Raw genomic sequence first — 16,102 nt, forward strand, 5'->3', positions numbered from 1 at the left:
GGTGGGCACACACGCCTCCCAAGTGTCTCTGGGACACAGTTTGTTTTTCTTTTTCTGCAGTACTGCAAGTGCCTCGCCCTAGAGCAGCCTTTCCAGTTTTCTCAAGAAGACATGCCTCGAGTGCGGAAGAGGATCTATAAGGAGCTGTGTGAGTGCCGGCTCCTGGACTGACACTCACTCAGCAGGGACTCCAGAAGGCGCCATGTTGGAGCAGATGGTTTGTTACTTGAATCTCCAAACACTTACTGAATCTTTGCAGATACTTCAGATTGGTGGTATTGGGCCACTTATTGTTACCTCAGATTTATTTTTGCCCTTCGTTTCTCCTGCTATCATGTACTTTTTTTTTAATGTTCAATTTAGTTTCATTTTTAACTTTATGGATTCCATACGTCCCTCCCATATTTAATATTTATTATCCAAACGCATGCATATAGACAGAGCATGCAGTAAAGAGTATTAAAAAAAAAAGCCTAGTAGATTTGGTGCAGCTTTTGAAACATAGTTAGATGTGAACTGAATACAGGTTTAAAAGTTAACCCCAGAACCTAAAAATGCAAGATGTTTTTGATACAGCATAGTCAGAATAGATGTTCCCCATGGCATAAAGGGTAGCTAGGAGTGTTGTGGAAAGCCAGTCATGTTTCCCTTACAGCACCTTTTGCTCATCCCTCTGATGAGTCTCCAGCATGAGACGCATTCCTTCTGAAGGCCAGAGGGGCTGTTCTGCTGAGGGATGTGGTGCTTACAAGCACAGTGCTGTTTGAGAAGAGTTAAGGTATGAGGAAAAGCAGCTTCCTTGGGTGCCAGTTACCTTATTTTCTAAAAAGGCAAGGGGAGGGGTTATTTTGATTTGTCTGAGACAAAGTCTCACTATGTAGCCTAAGCTGTCCTGGAGCTCCCAGTACCTAGGCTGGCCTCAAACTCAAGCTAAACCTGTCTCTGTCTCCTAGTCTGGTAACATAGTACATACCAATACACTCTACAGGAAGAGTCTCATTTTGGTTTTAAGATTTATAATATGTAGAATAAATCTCATGAAGGTTTTTCCTGAGACACTGAATTTTCTTGGATTTTTTTTTTTTCTGGGTTTGACTTGTAAAAAAAAAACAGCATTCATCAAACTCATAGTTAAATAAATGAGAATTTGGCTTTCATGGAAGTAATTCACTAGTTATCACCTCTCTGTGTTGCTTCCCATGTACTCCAAGGCATTTAAAATTTACCAAAAATGTTTCTACTTTAAGGTATATAAAATGCAAACACTCAAAGTAGAAGATTGGCATATGGTCTTTTGCAGATGGTGGGAGAAGAGGGGAGGGAGGCAGCACTGAGGACCCTGGGAGAGAGCAGTGTGGAGGGACGCTCTCCCCTGTCTTTTCTGGTGCCTCAACATCCCAAAGAGCTCGTTTGGCTTCCACAAGAACAAGCTGAGTGCTGGACTCAAGAACCGCCTGTTAGTGAGTGGGCTGTACAGTAGTCCTGTCCTATGGATTAGGAAGAGGGGGAGCTTGCATCTCTAATCTGGCCTCTCGTGACATGTTTGAAAGGAATAGAAGATGCATATTAAGCCGAACCAGTTTTTTTTTTCCTCCCAGAATTGAAGGAGGGAGGCGTAAGGAACTTGTGTAGAAAACTACCAAGTACACGACAGAAGATAGCTGTCCAGTTCGACAGAAGATAGCTGCCCAGTTCGGCATGAGATGTTTGAAAAACAAAAGAGGCAAAATGGCCGAATAGGGCTTAACTGCCTCAGTTAGGGGAGAGTCACCTAGGTTTACACGCAGGATTAGCAGCAGCAGCGCGACACAGGCAGGAGCCCTGGCACTCTTCTCTCCTCAGTTAGTCCTCAGCATAAAGTCAGGTCAGCATTTCTTGTGCTTCAGGTCATTAACAACTGAGGTAGAGGCATTTTATGTTGCTACAAGTTACTGTTTCTGTAGTACTGGGACTGAACGCAGGGCCCACTCACATGTTAGACAAGCTCTACCACTGAGCCACCACCTTAGCCCTCTGTACAATTTTGTATTTTGAGACATGGTCTTAGGACGTTGCCTAGGCTGGCCTTGAGTTTGTTCAGTGGCTGAGCCTGGTCTTCAGTTTATATTCTTGTCACCCAGGTAACCAGGAATAAGGCCAGCCCTACCAGCCCAGGCTGCTTGAAGGTCTTTTAGGGAAGGGGTTTGGGGAGCAGGGTCTTATGTGACAGAGTAGCTTCACACTTGCCATGTAGCTGAAGGTGACCTCAAATTCCTAGTGCTCTCCTGGGTGCTAGGATTTTAGGTCTCTGTCATCATGACCAGCTAAGGACAGAATTAGACCAGCATGAACTTCTTCAAAATTCATGTGCAAGACATTACTATGGGATTTTGTTGGTGTGCCTGTACTGAAAAAGCCAGTAGTAAGATGGCCGACTCAGATGTCTTAAGGGAGTATCTCACTTCCCCAGTGAGAGACTTCATGCAGAAGTTACAGTTGGGTTCCTTTGGAATCTTGTTGAAGTGGTTTAGTCCAGGCTGGCCTTATACTTGCAGTCCTGCCTCAGCCTACCTAATGTTTAGATTCCATGGTGCACCAGTGGTCACCTCAGCTGTGAGGCATGCAGGAATAACAGACTCGAGCCATCAGACTCTCTCCCTTCTGCCCTGACAGGACACCCTCAGGTGCACATTCAGCCTGCTCTAGCCTACATGCTGGGTGTTTTCCGTATGTCCCAAACCTGTGTCTGTCATGAGTGAGACTTGGTCTCAGCACACCGTTGTTCTTTCTCTTCTTGTAATTACATGTAAACTCTGTTTAGCCTTCAAATCCTAGATTGCAGAATCTTTTGTCTCGGTGTTTGCAGTAATGCTTTGCTGTTGCTGGCTTGGCACTGAACTTTGATGCCCATAAAATCCTGGCAGACTTACGTCACTGGGGATGAATGTAAGCCTTGCACAAACTTAGAGCTATTCACATACGATGAGCCTTCAGCAAGCTGCCCAGTCCTCATGGCAGACTTACTTACCTGGCTGTAGCTGCTTCTTTCCTTTTGTTAAACCTCTAGCAATCAATGTAGATTTAACTCATCTTTTAGTTTTCTTAGGAATCACGCAGACTTAACTTTCAGTTGGCCTCTCAAGGAAGAGAAAAGAAGTTGCTGCCAATAATTTCACAGCACATTTTTGGCTTTGCACTGTGTTCTCTGTTCACCATTGAATATGAATAGCATGGTCATCGGGAGTTTATGATTGGAGAACAACAGTACTAGAGATACAGCCTGTACTCTGTCTACTGTGACTTGTCCCTTTCCTCTGCAGTTGGGGCTCACTGCTTCTTCCCTGCCTTAGGAGCCATTGGGGGTCTGAGTGGGTCAGAGACAGTGTATTTAGTTGACACTGTTAACTCACTGATTATGTGCTGTGCTTCATTATGTTAAGAGACCAAGTTAATCAACGGTTATACAGTACATAGTCTTGCTATGTGTTAAGCTCTGCCTCTTGGCTAGTAGATGTCTAAAATCTGGGGAATAGCATCCAAGAAGTACTATTGTATTTGGGGGTTACAAAAGCAGACCTAGACAAGTGTTCACTTGAATGATACCTGTTGGTCAGAAAGATTTTATTAAAAGATTATGATCATGTAAAAATTACAGTCAGTACTCAACCCTTCTAGCAAAATATTTTTTTGAAAAATAAACTAAATGCCTTTATAAACATGTGTTCTGTGTATTTCTTAGCGTCATTCCAGGGTGACAAGGCTCACTGAAGAACAGTGACCGCTGTATGTCCTACCCGTGTCCTTCCATATTTCAGCAGGAGCTCCCTTCTTGGGCCTGCTCTGCTTTATCTGCCCCCACAGCCACTCGCCATGCACAGCTACTGAGTATGGAAAGCCCAGTGCTCAACTTTATTGCCATGTGTGGTGATGCACACATTTAATCATTTATTTGTCTTTTCAAGACAAAGTTTCTATGTGTAGTTCTGGCTGTCTTGGAACTTGATGTCTCTAGACCCTCCTGCGGGTCTAGTCCTAGCGGGACTAAAGTGTGTACCAGCAATGTCCAGCTAACAGTCGTTTGATATGTTTACTGTGTCCGGCGTGTACCTCGGTGCATGCGGTACTCACAGAGCACATTGGATCCTATGGAGCTAGAGTTCCAGATGGTTGGGAGCTACCATGAGAGCTGGGAAGTGAACACAGGTCCTCTGGGAGACAGCAAGTACCACTAAGCCATGCTCCAGCCTGATTTTATTATTTTTGTAAGTAGCTATTTTTGGTTATTTGGGTGCAATATTGGTTGGCAGAGTTCTAAACCACAACTCAAAATCTACTTCAGCTTTACAGTATATGAGATGCCAGGATGGCTATTCTTACTTTTCCTTTACACATTTTCGCTTACGTGTCTCAGCTGGCTCTCTTGTTTGTTTGTTTGTTGTTTGGAATAGAGGTGGGCTGTACCTTTGAGATAGGTTCTTGCTGTGTAACCTTGGCAACCTACCATTTTTTCCCCTCAGCTTCCCAAGCTTATGGCATGTGTCACCACACCCAACTTGACACGTATCTCAGAGATGTCACGTTCTTTGATTAAAGTGAGATATAGTTCAGATATTTTGACATAGGAAAGAGGGGTATAATCAAAACAGACTGTAAAAATTAGCATCCTCAAACCCAAGAAGTATCCTCTTAACGTAGCTCCATTTCCCTCCTGTCCGTCATCTAACAATATAGGTCTTCTGGGAAACTGGCCTCTTTCTGCCCTACTGGTTCAGTGGTTGCCTAGTGTGTCTTGTTACAAAGGACACCCATGCTTCCTCTCCAGGGTGGTAAAGGGACCAAAACTTATCCCACTTTATAGGCGAGGAAATACACACAGAGTAGGTTGGTCTAACTTTATTGACACTTGTTACAGAAGGTAAAATTCTCACTTTTGAGTCATAGATTATTGAAACCTGACTTAGATTTTATTGCAAAAGAATGTATGATAAACAGTTCAAGCTATAGTATAAAAGGCTTTATTTTGAAACTCAAGCATCTCCTCATTGAGAGTCTGCAAAAGGGCTTCCTCAGCGTTACAGTCGTTACAACCTTGAAAAACTAGTGAGACTTAGAAGACGTAACAAATAACATGAAAAGATTTGCTTCTCTTGTATTAAAAATGTTTCTCATGTATAATACAAAGAAAATGAAAAAAAAATCTGTTGAAACTGACTTCTAGCTTACTATTAATACATGGACCTCAGTAAGCACAATTTCAGAGAAAAAAAGACTAAAATATGTGTATCAGTTATAACAGACAATCCTAGAGGAGGCTTTCTGTTGTTAGATACTCTTAATTTTCAGGAGCCCTCATGTAATAAGGAAGCCCCTGACCACTGTGCCTGGAACCTTCCGTAGACCCTTGAGGCAGACTCACAAGGTCCCCGGGCTGATCTCTTGCTTCAGCCTCCCAAGTAGCTGGGATTACAGGCCTGGGTGCAGCCCTTTTCTAAAGCCCACTCTATTCTAAGGTCCTTTTGGAATGGGAAGGAATAATTTAATGGTTCCAGTCTCAGCTTCCATATCAAGGCAGTGTTTGAGCTTTCACTCCATTCCCTACTGACAGTGTCCTCCCTACTTAGGGTATCGGAGGCTCTCTGGGTAAGTCCTTATTTTTGTTTTGTTTTAAACTTTCAGTGAAACATTTGTGTCTTTTGAGGAATGTTTAGTGAGCACTCCTCAAGTCCTGAGAGTATCCTGATGCATAAAGCAGAGAAGCACGTGGCATCCCAGGACCATTTAAGACTGACTGGTGTGCCTACTAGACTGAAATACAAAAGGCAAATCCAGTCGACACACACCTGTTCTTACTTAGAGCAAAGCTATATAGACTGTAGCAAGACCTCACTGATAAACATGAAAACTTAAAATGTAGAAAATCATCTCAGTCCCCATGAAGCTTACCAACGTGCTTGTAAAGTCCGTTCTGACATTTTGCCCACTCTCCCTACAAGTGTGGTATCCGGCTGACAGTTTAATCAGCAGACTGTCTGTTGCTCAGGTATACAGTTTTTGACCTAACAACAGAAAATCATCCTAATAAGACTAGAATTAAAGGCATTCTTTGGATTCTGTCTTTTAATATTTCAGAGGAAAACCAGAAGTGGCTTCACGTACATCTGCGACACTGATGAGACCTTGGGTGATGTTCTCCATCATCAACTGTGTTGATGTGTGTGAGCTGTGTACTCGGGGCTCGCCCACTCACTGTTTTTGTGCCAGTTTTCCATAGCCGCCTCTTCCAGCATCGTAGTCCTCCCGATACTCATCCCGGACCTTAATAGAAAACACAGACCCAGCACTGTGAGATGCTGATACAACAGACCTGCACTCAAGCCAGGCACAGCGGAACCACTTCAGATGTGCACACACCACCAGGGCATAAAAGTTAAGAGTAAAATGGGTGCATTCTGCTTTTGTTCTAGGCATTGTTACAGGGGGAAGGCCCCCAGCATGAGTTTAGTAACTACTTAAATGTGCGGGGTATTTTGAACTCAGATTTCCTTCTCACTGGCCTGGTGTGCACCCAGCTGTAATTCCAATAGTTAGGAGGCAGAGACAGGATCTGATCTCAAGTTTGATTGCCAGTTTGGCTGTATGGCAAAATCTTGTCTCAGGAAGCCACTCCACTCCACCCAAACCCTATCAAAACTAACAAGCACAACCTCCTTAAAAAGAATAACCCACGAGCTAGCAAAAGGCCTGTACTAAAACTGGAGTCCCAGGCAGAGATCCAGCTCAGGTGCCCTTGTCGCATACCTGACCCCCAGACCGTCCACGTCCATACTGCCTGCCCTCCTTAAAGCCTGCATCCCAGTCTGTCCGTATGATCCGGTCATCCAGACGCGTTCCGTTTATGTACCGCATTGCGTTCTCTGCATCTGCTCTTGAATAGTATCTTAGAGTGTGAGTGTTAAGGAACACTAACATTCCTTCAAACGTTTTGGAGACAGGATTCATGATGCATGAATAAAAATAAATAAAAGAAAATCTAACCTAACCAGAATGTTTACATAGACATCCATCTTGTAGAACCGGTTCAAAGTTGGTCCAACAGTACTTATGGGCAGTAAAGGACAGGTAAGTAACATCCAGGCCCGAGTCAGTTACGACTCCTAGATGCATCTGCTAATAATGATTTGGCCCATGTTTTGATCTTTACAAATAGAAAATATGGCTAACATAATATTAAGATCACAAACTTCTTACATAAGAACAATGATAAAGTTGAACATAGTGGTTCGTGTTTATAATCCTAGCACTCATGAGGCTGAAGCAGGAGGATTGCTAAGAGTTTGAGGTCAGCCTGGACTACATACCAAGATTCTGTATTTTGTTTCAAAACAAAAAGTATAAAACAAAACAGCAGCAAACCCGAAAGGGCTTGAAGCCTCTGACCGTTAGGAGCACATGCTTTTCAGAGGGCCTGGGCTCGGTTCCCAGAACCTGTGTAGCCGTCTACGCAGTGGTGTGTACCAGGTATACAGACATACCAGCAGGCAACGCACCCACACAAACACATAACGAAAAATTTAAGAAACACCACCACAGAAAGAGAGAGAGAGAGAGAGAGAGGGAGAGAGAGAGAGAGATTGACCCTTAGCCACACATATTATAAACGCAGAGACTGACATAAGCAATTATAATTAGCAGCTGAACTTGCTGGTCTAGATTCTTTGTCTTTAGATAGGGAAACATGTGAAGAAATTACAGAATCTGACACACAATGCTAGTAAGCAGTGGGCACTTGATGACTTTGTACTGTATAAGGCTTAACAGAGCAAAACCAGTGAGCGGTAGTGGGCTTGCTTTTGTGCACTACAAACGCTGATCCGTGACCTGCAAGGCAAAGGGAAACACTGGTTCTCATGGGACTTTATGGTCCTAGTGTCCCTGTGAGGTCTTTCACGATGCTGTTCCCAGGACTCAAAGCTTTGCAAATCTGGTTGGTCCTTTATGTCTAGGGGTAGAATGAAGGAAGTGTTTTGACTCCAGACACCAAAATTGTGGTGGCCTGGGTCTGTATCCTCAGCTGCCTAGAGGGCTGAGCCCAGGAGTCAGCCTAGGGCAGAGACCTAGTCTGAGCAACATGAAAGCCCAGTCTCTCCTTCATAATTCCCAATTCATAGAAGGTCTATCAGACATTCTGGACCAGGCTGAAGAAGATACTCCAGTGTTTTAGAGAACACTGGGGACTGTCCAGGCAGTCAGATGTCTTGTCAATTCATAGTCTTAGAAGCTGCTGCCTGTGCTCCCACTTACTCAGGTCGTATTCTCACTATGTATCTCTGCCTATTCTGGAACGGACTGTTGCATCAGGCTGAGCTCAAACCCACAGAGACCTGCCTGCCCCTTGAGTGCTAGGATTAAAGGGATTAAAAGTAATGTGCACAGAACTCAGAGTGAGAGAAGGTACAGAGATTGTAACAAGTCAATACCTTACCAAAACAAGTGGGGCTGAGGTGTACACACTTTACACCTTCAGTCCCAACAAAGCAGGGAAAGGTATGGCTAGAGTTCAGCCTAGCCAGGGCCATGCAGTGAGACCCTGTCTCAAAACAAAACAAAAAGGCAGGCCCTTGAGTCTGTCCTGGCTCGACAGCTAGCTGAGACTAGATACCCGAGAAGGATACTCCACGAAACAGAACCCACACGCTGTTTTCTTCATCTTGTCCAGACCCATGATGATCTTCTTTATGTCCCCACTTTTGCTGAAGAGCTCATAAATCTGTTCTTCTGTTGTATAAAAGGAAAGATTCCCAACATACAACGTACAGCTCTTCTTCAGTAACTTTTCCTGTTCTTCATTGTCACCCTAGAAATTCAAATGGAGATGAGGTTAAACACTGCAGCCTAAAAAGGGATTTGCTTAGGGCTGGAGATAGAGGAGTTTCGGCCACTAAAGGCACTGGCTGTGCAAGCCTCTCGACTTGAGTTTGATCCCTGGAATGCACAAGAGAAGCTGGGTGTGATGGCATACATCTGTAATCCCAGCACTCCTACAGGAGGCAGGATGGAGAGAGGACAGTCCCCTGGAAGGAGAGTGCACAGTGCAGAGCAGAAGCATTAGAACCCTCAGAGAGGCTAAGAGAACCAGTTTCTGAAGTTTCCCATGCCCTCCACAAGCATTACATGAGCAATGAGCAAATCTGCTTAGAGTCGCATTCCTAAGTCTAATCAAGACAGTCATTCTGACTTGGAAATTAAAGTCTCTCATCAGCCTGATTCCTAACAGAATTCTTCTGTGCCACAGAGGTTGTTCTGGGGGTGCGGGGTGGTGGAGGAAGTGGGGGTGCGTGGAGAGATGGCTCATAGGCTAAGAGGCTGACTATTCCAGAGAACACTGGTTCAATTCCCATTACCTACATGGCAGCTTTTAACTCTCAATAACTCCAGACCTGGGAGATTCAATGCCCTCCTCTTGCGTCTGTGGTTGGTCACCAGGCATGTACACGGTGTAAAGCCATGCATGCAAGCAAATGTTTATGTGCATATTTTTTTTAATTTTTTTAAAGATTTATTCATTTATTATATATAAGTACACTGTAGCTGTCTTCAGATACACCAGAAGAGGGCATCAGATCATCTTTACAGATGGTTGTGAACCACCATGTGGTTGCTGGGAATTGAACTCAGGACCTCTGGAAGAGCAGTTGGGTGCTCTTAACCACTGAGCCATCTCTCCAGCCCTTATGTGCATATTTTTTAAAGTGTGGGTTTTTTTGTTTGTTTTGGGTGGTGTTGGAGATTGAACCAGATGCAACTGTTAGGCTAGAACTCTACCAGCCTGGAAGTATTCTTATTCTAAAATACATAAGGTTCAGACTGGTTTTAGTTGACAGGCAAAGCGTGTAACCCTCCTATAGCTCTCTGCAGGAGGGCACACCTGTTCCTTGCACAGCCCATGTCCTCAGCAGTGGGCCCTTCTCTAATGGCCAAGTTTAGACTATACCTTCACCTTTGACAGACACATCAGAAGGGCCCTGTGCGCTCTATAACACAAAGGAACCCTTGTAATACTCCCTACAGCCTATTCATAACACAAACTGCTAGGTGATTTGCATGCTTATGTTTTTGTTCTGAGTAAGAGAGGTTAGTGACTACTAAGAGGACTGTGTAGCTTTGGCTGGTCTAGAACTCAGACTCTGAAGGGTTTTGAGTGCTGGGATTAGAGGTGTGCACCACCAAGTCCAGGGAGAGTCACTTTCCTTAAAAGGCAGGATGAAGCCAGAGAGCTGGAGAGTGGGCTTCAGCCAACACCTGACAACCCTCAGGGATCAAATGGCTCATTAGGGCCTAGACATGGTCTGATTACAGTGATGGGAACAAACTCAAGGTATCAAGCCAAATAACATCCCCAGCCCTAGGCCCCCTTTTTTCTTTAGGACCTTAGATTTAGCCTAGACTGGTCTTGATCTTTCAACATCCTGCTTCAGTGCCCTGATGCTGTAATTACATACACGAACCACCATCACACTCAGTTAACATGGTATCTTAGGTGTCTTTACAGAAAGAAGGACGGTAGTTTTTAGTATTTCCCCCCGGGAAGGACACAGATGTACAGATGTGATTAAACAGACTCGCCAAGTGACTATAAATTTTACCTTAGTGTGAGCGCACAGACATTAACCAGATGACGGAATCCAGCCTAGAGAGTAGCTGAGAGGACATGTTCAGGGCATTCATTCAATCTCCCATTTTTCATTAAGTACTCCTTAAGTAATGCTGATCAAGTTCCCCTGATTCTGAGAATATGGGCGCACTGATCACCTCAGAATGCTCTGTAGCAGACTCAGGACAGCAGGCTTTATGTGAGCACATTTACTAGTAAGATTAGAAAAACATGGAAACACCGAAGGGAAACGTGAGAGCCTGGTGTATTTTTACCACAGCTCATCCCAGTTGGAGTCTTCCAGGCCTAGAAACTTCTCCCAGGCTACTTTGGAACCAGAGTTCTCTTTTAAGATCTTATTTAATGTGTGTTTTGCTTCTATGTATGTAGGAGTACCACATTCACGTAGTACCAATGGATGCAAGAAGAGGGAGTTGGAACTGGAGTTATAGATGGTTGTGAGTCACCAGGTGGGTGCTGGGAACCAACCCCTGGGTCCTCTGCAAGAGCGGCAAGTGCTCTTAACCTCTGAGCCATTCCAAGATGGAGTGCAAAGTGAAAGAAGCAAGAAACAAAGAGTATGAAGGGTCAGATCGAATGTCTATGTCTTTATGCTTGTGTGTGGGTATGTGCATGTGAATCCAGGTGCCTTCAGAAACTACAACAGGGTGTTATATCCCCTGGAACTGGAATTAAAAAGAGTTCTAAACCACGGAGTGTGGGTGCTGGGAACCACGCTCGGGTCCTTTCAAGAGCAGTATGTGCTCTTAACCACTGAGCCATATCTCCAGCTCTGTAGTTTTATTTTTTAAGTTAGTTCATTTCTCTGTGTTTGGGGGGTGAAGGGGGTGTTGCACACCTGAATGTGGTAAGCCACTGGTGGCCAGAGGCATCAGAGTTCCTGAAAGAGGTTGTAAGATACCTAGTGCTAGAAACTGAACAAGGGTCCTCTGGGAGAGTACTATTTGAGCCGTCTCTCCAGCCTCTTGTTTTTGAGACAGGGTTTCATGTAGTTTAGGTTGCACTGAACCTACTGTGTAATCAAGGAAGATATTGAACTTCTAATCCTCCTACCTCTACCTTCCAAGTATTGGGGTTACAGGTATTCGCCACCACTCTGGGTTTATGCACTGCTCAAGATCCACCCAAGGGTCTCACACATGCTAGGCAAGCATTCTCCCTATTGAGCTGTGTCTACTCAGCCCAATTATTCTGGTTTTTGTTGTTTTTTGTTTTTTGTCTGAGAAAGGACCACATAGCTCAAGCTGGTTTCAAATTCCTAGTAGTCTTACTACCATTTTCCCCAAATGCTGTGATAACAGGCATGGACCACCACACCCGTCTCCCACATTATAGTTTTTTGGTTTGAGTTTATTTTTTTTTTAAAAGATTTATTTATTTATTTTATGTATATGAGTACACTGTAGCTGTCTTCAGACACACCAGAAGAGGGCATCGGATCCCATTACAGATGGATGTGAGCCACCATGTGGTTGCTGGGAATTGAACTCAGGACCTCTGGAAGAGCAGTCAGTGCTCTTAACCACTGAGCCATTGCTCCAGCCCTTGAGTTTATTTTTTATGTATATGAGTGTTTTGCCTGCACCCTGCATGTCTGTGCACCATTAAGCTTAGTGCTTTCAGGGGCATCAGATCCCCTGAAATTGGAGTTACAGGATGCCATCATTCAGGTGCTGGGAATTGAGTCCGAGTCCTCCAGAAGAACAGCGTGTGCTAACCTCTGAGCCAGCTCTCCAAATCACAGTGTTAAAACCCAAGAACATACAGCTATACACAAGAAAATAGTAATTTTATCTGCCCCTGGGGAAGCTCAAAGAGGACTGCAAGTCTGAGAGGTTTATCTCATTCAAAGAACTATATGAGGTAGGTCCTGACGTGTCATTCCCATTTCACACATGAGGAAAACCAGTGGAGTCATTTTGGGAAAGACACTATACAGTAGCTTCAGCCAGAATTCAAACTCAGTCTTGAGCTAAGAATGGTACACGCCTTTAATCCTAATACTTGGGAGGCAGAAGCAGGTCGACCTCTGAGTGAGTTCAAAGCCAGCCTGGTTTACATGCTGAGTTCCAGGTCAGCCAAGGCAATATAATATAGTAAGACCTTGTCTCAAACAACAACAACAACAACAACAACAACAACAACAACAACAACAACAACCAGAATAAAATAAACCTCTGGCCTTATATCCACTGCCACATTTTAAGATCGCCACAGTACTGAACAGGTGAAATCTATAGACAATAGATATTGTGTTTTAAAACAAACAAACAAACAAACAAACCAAGGTTTTAGAACTTTAGAGGAAACATTTGCTTTTTACCTGTGCAGGCTGATCTCAAACTTGTAATCTTTCTGCTAGGACTACAGATGTCTGGCACCATATCTGGCTATCGGATGCACTTTGTGCTGCTTCTCTCTCTCTTTTTTTTTTTTTTTTCTTTTTCTTTTTTTCGGAGCTGGGGACAGAACCCAGGGCTAAATCTCCAACTGAGCTAAATCTCCAACCCCTGTGCTGCCTCTCTTTTTCTGCTCTTTCCTCATATACAAGTAAAGCACAAAGTCTATAACTTCACTGTAACTTCATTTCACATTTAACACACCACTGACACACTGCATTCAGAATACACTAGAAAATACACATGACAGAAACGATTACTGTCTGAAGAGAGTTACAGGCTTTTAACAACAAATGAATGATTCCTCCCCTGGTTTTAATCTTGCAGTGTGCTTTAAATCCAGTTAGTTACTGATGTAGAATTGTTCAAAGTAATGAGAACAGTAAAAAGTGAAAGACGTAAAACTCAGACCAGACACACAGCAAACATTTTAAAATTAAGCTGACTGAATTTCTTTTTGTTTCGTTTCTTTTTGTTTAGTTTTTTTTTGCTTGTTTGTTTTTGTTTTTGTTTTGTTTTGTTTTGTTTTTTGAGACAGGGCTTCTCTTCAGCCACTAGCTGTACTGGATTATGCCATCAAGACAACCTTAATGCGACACGTGTGTCTGTCCCAATGTCCGTCAGACAGCCACAAACAGGGACTCGATTCTAAGTCTCCCACTTACTGCCAACTTTTTGTAGATCTGTCTTACAGAAGAACGGACCGAAGTACCAAAGGGCGGTGTTTCACTATGAGAACAAAACCTGCTCTAGCGTCTGATCGGCCGCCACAGGGATACAGTCCCTTTCCCAAGCAAGACAAGCACTTCAAACCGGCCGCCGCCACACCTCCCTGGGTGCTGGTACTTGCAGCGGCGGCAAGAAACTGTGAAAGTAAATCTCAGATTCTCTGGGAGATAAAGTGGCTTCAGTGATAACCAAACACCTCTGGGACCCCATTCGCATCTTAGGCCCCAGCAAATCACCATGGGCTGACTAACCCAGTATAAGACAAGTGTAAACCGTTTCTCAGCATTCCGGCCCAAGGGCTGCCCCTCTCGTGCCCGGCCCGCCTCACCCGGAAGTGTTGGTCCCGGTATTCGCTGAGCTCCACGTAGGAGTCACTGCGCAGCGCCTTCAGGAGGCCACCCGACATGATGCAGAAACAGGGATCACGACGCGGCCAAGGCTGGCAGGACCAGGCGGCGGCGGCGGCGGCGGCGGAAACGGAAGTGTGGGCGATCTGCTGCAGAACCTGGTTCGGCTGTGTCGTCATCATGCAGCGCCGACTCGTCCGTCGTCAGGCGTAGCCGGCCGGAAGGCGTATACAGTGTGCCTCGGGTTCCGGGCCGCTCGGGGAACGATGGTTTTCCGGCGGCTGCTGGCGGCCCTGCTGAACAACCCGCATCTAGTGGAGCGGCTGTCTGAGTCGCGGCCCATCCGGCGGGCGGCGCAACTCACAGCCTTCGCGTTGCTAAAGCTGCAACTGCGCGGCCACGATGCAGCTCGCCGCCTGCGCGCCCTCGCGGATCAGCCACCGGGTTCCCTGCGTCGCCGAGCCTCGCGGTTCAAGGACACTTTCACCGAGGAACTCCGCCGCGGCGTCCGGGACCGTCTGGGGCAGCAGAAGGGTCCCGGCGCCAACGCGTAAGCACGGACTGTACTCTTCACGGGTCGAGGTCAGGTATCCTCCCTTCAGTGATCTACACCGACCTCAGCATTCTCGAGTCATCAGAACGCTACGCTGCTTCGAGTCCTAAGTCGGATTGTCACCTTACAGATGCCTAAAGTCACATGGACATCTGCCCGGTAGGCCTGCAGATGTAAAGACCTCGAAGCCCACCAATGATTAATAAGAGTCTAGACCATAAAATAGCACGACTGAGAGCCATGGACAAACAACCAGAAAGAAAGCCCGCCTTCTGCGAGCAGGACTGAAGCTGAATAAATGCTGCTGCATCTGCACGGGTGCAGGAGAATACCAGCGAAGCTTGTAAATGGAATGACAATCCCAGGTTGCCAAAATCTTTCATTAAATGTGTAAGCTGATTAATAAGTCTGAATGTGGTATTTCTCAGACAAGGTGGATAATAGTTACCACGTTAAGCGTCTGTGTTGATATTTGCTGTCGTGATCTGTGCGTGTGGCTTGTGACTTAAAATCCCATTCTGTGAAGAAATGGAGTCCACTTTCCAAGTAACCCAAAGCAGAATGTGGTGAGCCCAGGGACTGTGTTATTGATCACTTCCTACATTTTGCAGCATTTATCCTGCTCAGGAGAAGCCTTTTACCTCACCACTAAGCATTAAGGCTGCTGATCCTATGGCGAGTGCTGCTGCTTTTCTTCTTCCCCGTTTTGAAGGTCGTTATGGTCAGCTAACTGAAGTGTGATTAGTCATCCATGCGTGTATCCTGCCTTGTCATTTCGAGACTCCCAGCCCAATCTCTGAACCTATGTATCTGGGCCACTCAGTTAATCTTAGCATCTAAAAGGCTTGAAGCTATGGAAAAGGTTTTAGACTGGGTTCCAGATTCTGAGCAGTCTGTGTTCAGTTCCCACTGGAGCAGGCTCAGAGGGCCTCCCAGCAGTGCTGAGAAGGCTCCTTACTCTGAGAGAATGATTGGTTTTTACTTGGTGTTGGGGGTTCATGCCTACAGCCTTGAGCATGCTAAATGGGCAGTCTACCACTGAGCTATATTGCCCAGTCTTTGAGAGAATGGCTGGAGAATTCCACCACCATTCAAAGCAAGGAGTAGAAGGGGACAGGGAGGCATTTTCTAGAAGGGCTTGTTTTGGTTAATCCCCAGACACTGAGTCCACAGGCACCAGAGTGCCATGAGATACACAACTACTGCTTCCCAGTTGAAGAGCCTCATAGAGACATGTTTATCAGACGAGGGGACGTGTGCTGTGGGTTCCGGCAGTGACACTGATCTTTGGACCCTCTGATCTGTTGTAAAGTTGGGTGTTAGGTTGACTTGAGTGGAAGGTGCTTTCTTACAATTACAGTTTGTGAGTCAAAGACTGGCTAGAGCTGAATGTGAACCACCCTATGTCTACTTCCCCACACTG

General features: G+C 45.2%; 3 protein-coding genes and 1 long non-coding RNA gene across 9 annotated transcripts in view; 3 read left to right on the forward strand and 1 right to left on the reverse strand.

Moving 5' to 3' along the window:
• Senp5 (SUMO specific peptidase 5) overlaps positions 1 to 3,695 on the forward strand; it is a 35,015-nt gene extending 31,320 nt beyond the window's left edge. For 4 of the 6 annotated variants that reach the window (XM_087575239.1, XM_087575238.1, XM_087575237.1 and 1 more), the window contains one exon: positions 61 to 3,695. In XM_087575239.1, the coding sequence (XP_087431365.1) occupies positions 61 to 171 (111 nt within the window). In that variant the 3' untranslated portion in view covers positions 172 to 3,695. 6 annotated transcript variants of the gene reach the window in all.
• Positions 3,696 to 5,150: 1,455 nt separating this feature from the next.
• On the reverse strand, positions 5,151 to 14,230 carry Ncbp2 (nuclear cap binding protein subunit 2). Its single transcript, NM_001109525.1, is given in 4 exon segments — positions 5,151 to 6,294; positions 6,778 to 6,916; positions 8,652 to 8,833; positions 14,108 to 14,230. Coding segments are annotated over 4 exon segments (471 nt in total). The 5' UTR covers positions 14,186 to 14,230; the 3' UTR covers positions 5,151 to 6,222.
• On the forward strand, positions 9,530 to 14,210 carry LOC148002640 (uncharacterized). The gene is made up of 2 exons (XR_015633532.1): positions 9,530 to 11,999; positions 12,202 to 14,210. It is a non-coding gene; the product is annotated as an uncharacterized LOC148002640 (long non-coding RNA).
• An 86-nt stretch (positions 14,231 to 14,316) lies between the features above and the next one.
• On the forward strand, positions 14,317 to 15,085 carry Ncbp2as2 (NCBP2 antisense 2 (head to head)). Its single transcript, NM_001399683.1, is given in 1 exon segment — positions 14,317 to 15,085. A coding segment is annotated over 1 exon segment (288 nt). The 5' UTR covers positions 14,317 to 14,392; the 3' UTR covers positions 14,681 to 15,085.
• The last annotated feature ends 1,017 nt before the right edge of the window (positions 15,086 to 16,102 follow it).

The sequence above is a fragment of the Rattus norvegicus genome, chromosome 11 (genome assembly GCF_021556685.1).
Source record: "Rattus norvegicus strain SHRSP/BbbUtx chromosome 11, alternate assembly SHRSP_T2T, whole genome shotgun sequence".
NCBI classification, from domain to species: Eukaryota; Metazoa; Chordata; class Mammalia; order Rodentia; family Muridae; genus Rattus; species Rattus norvegicus.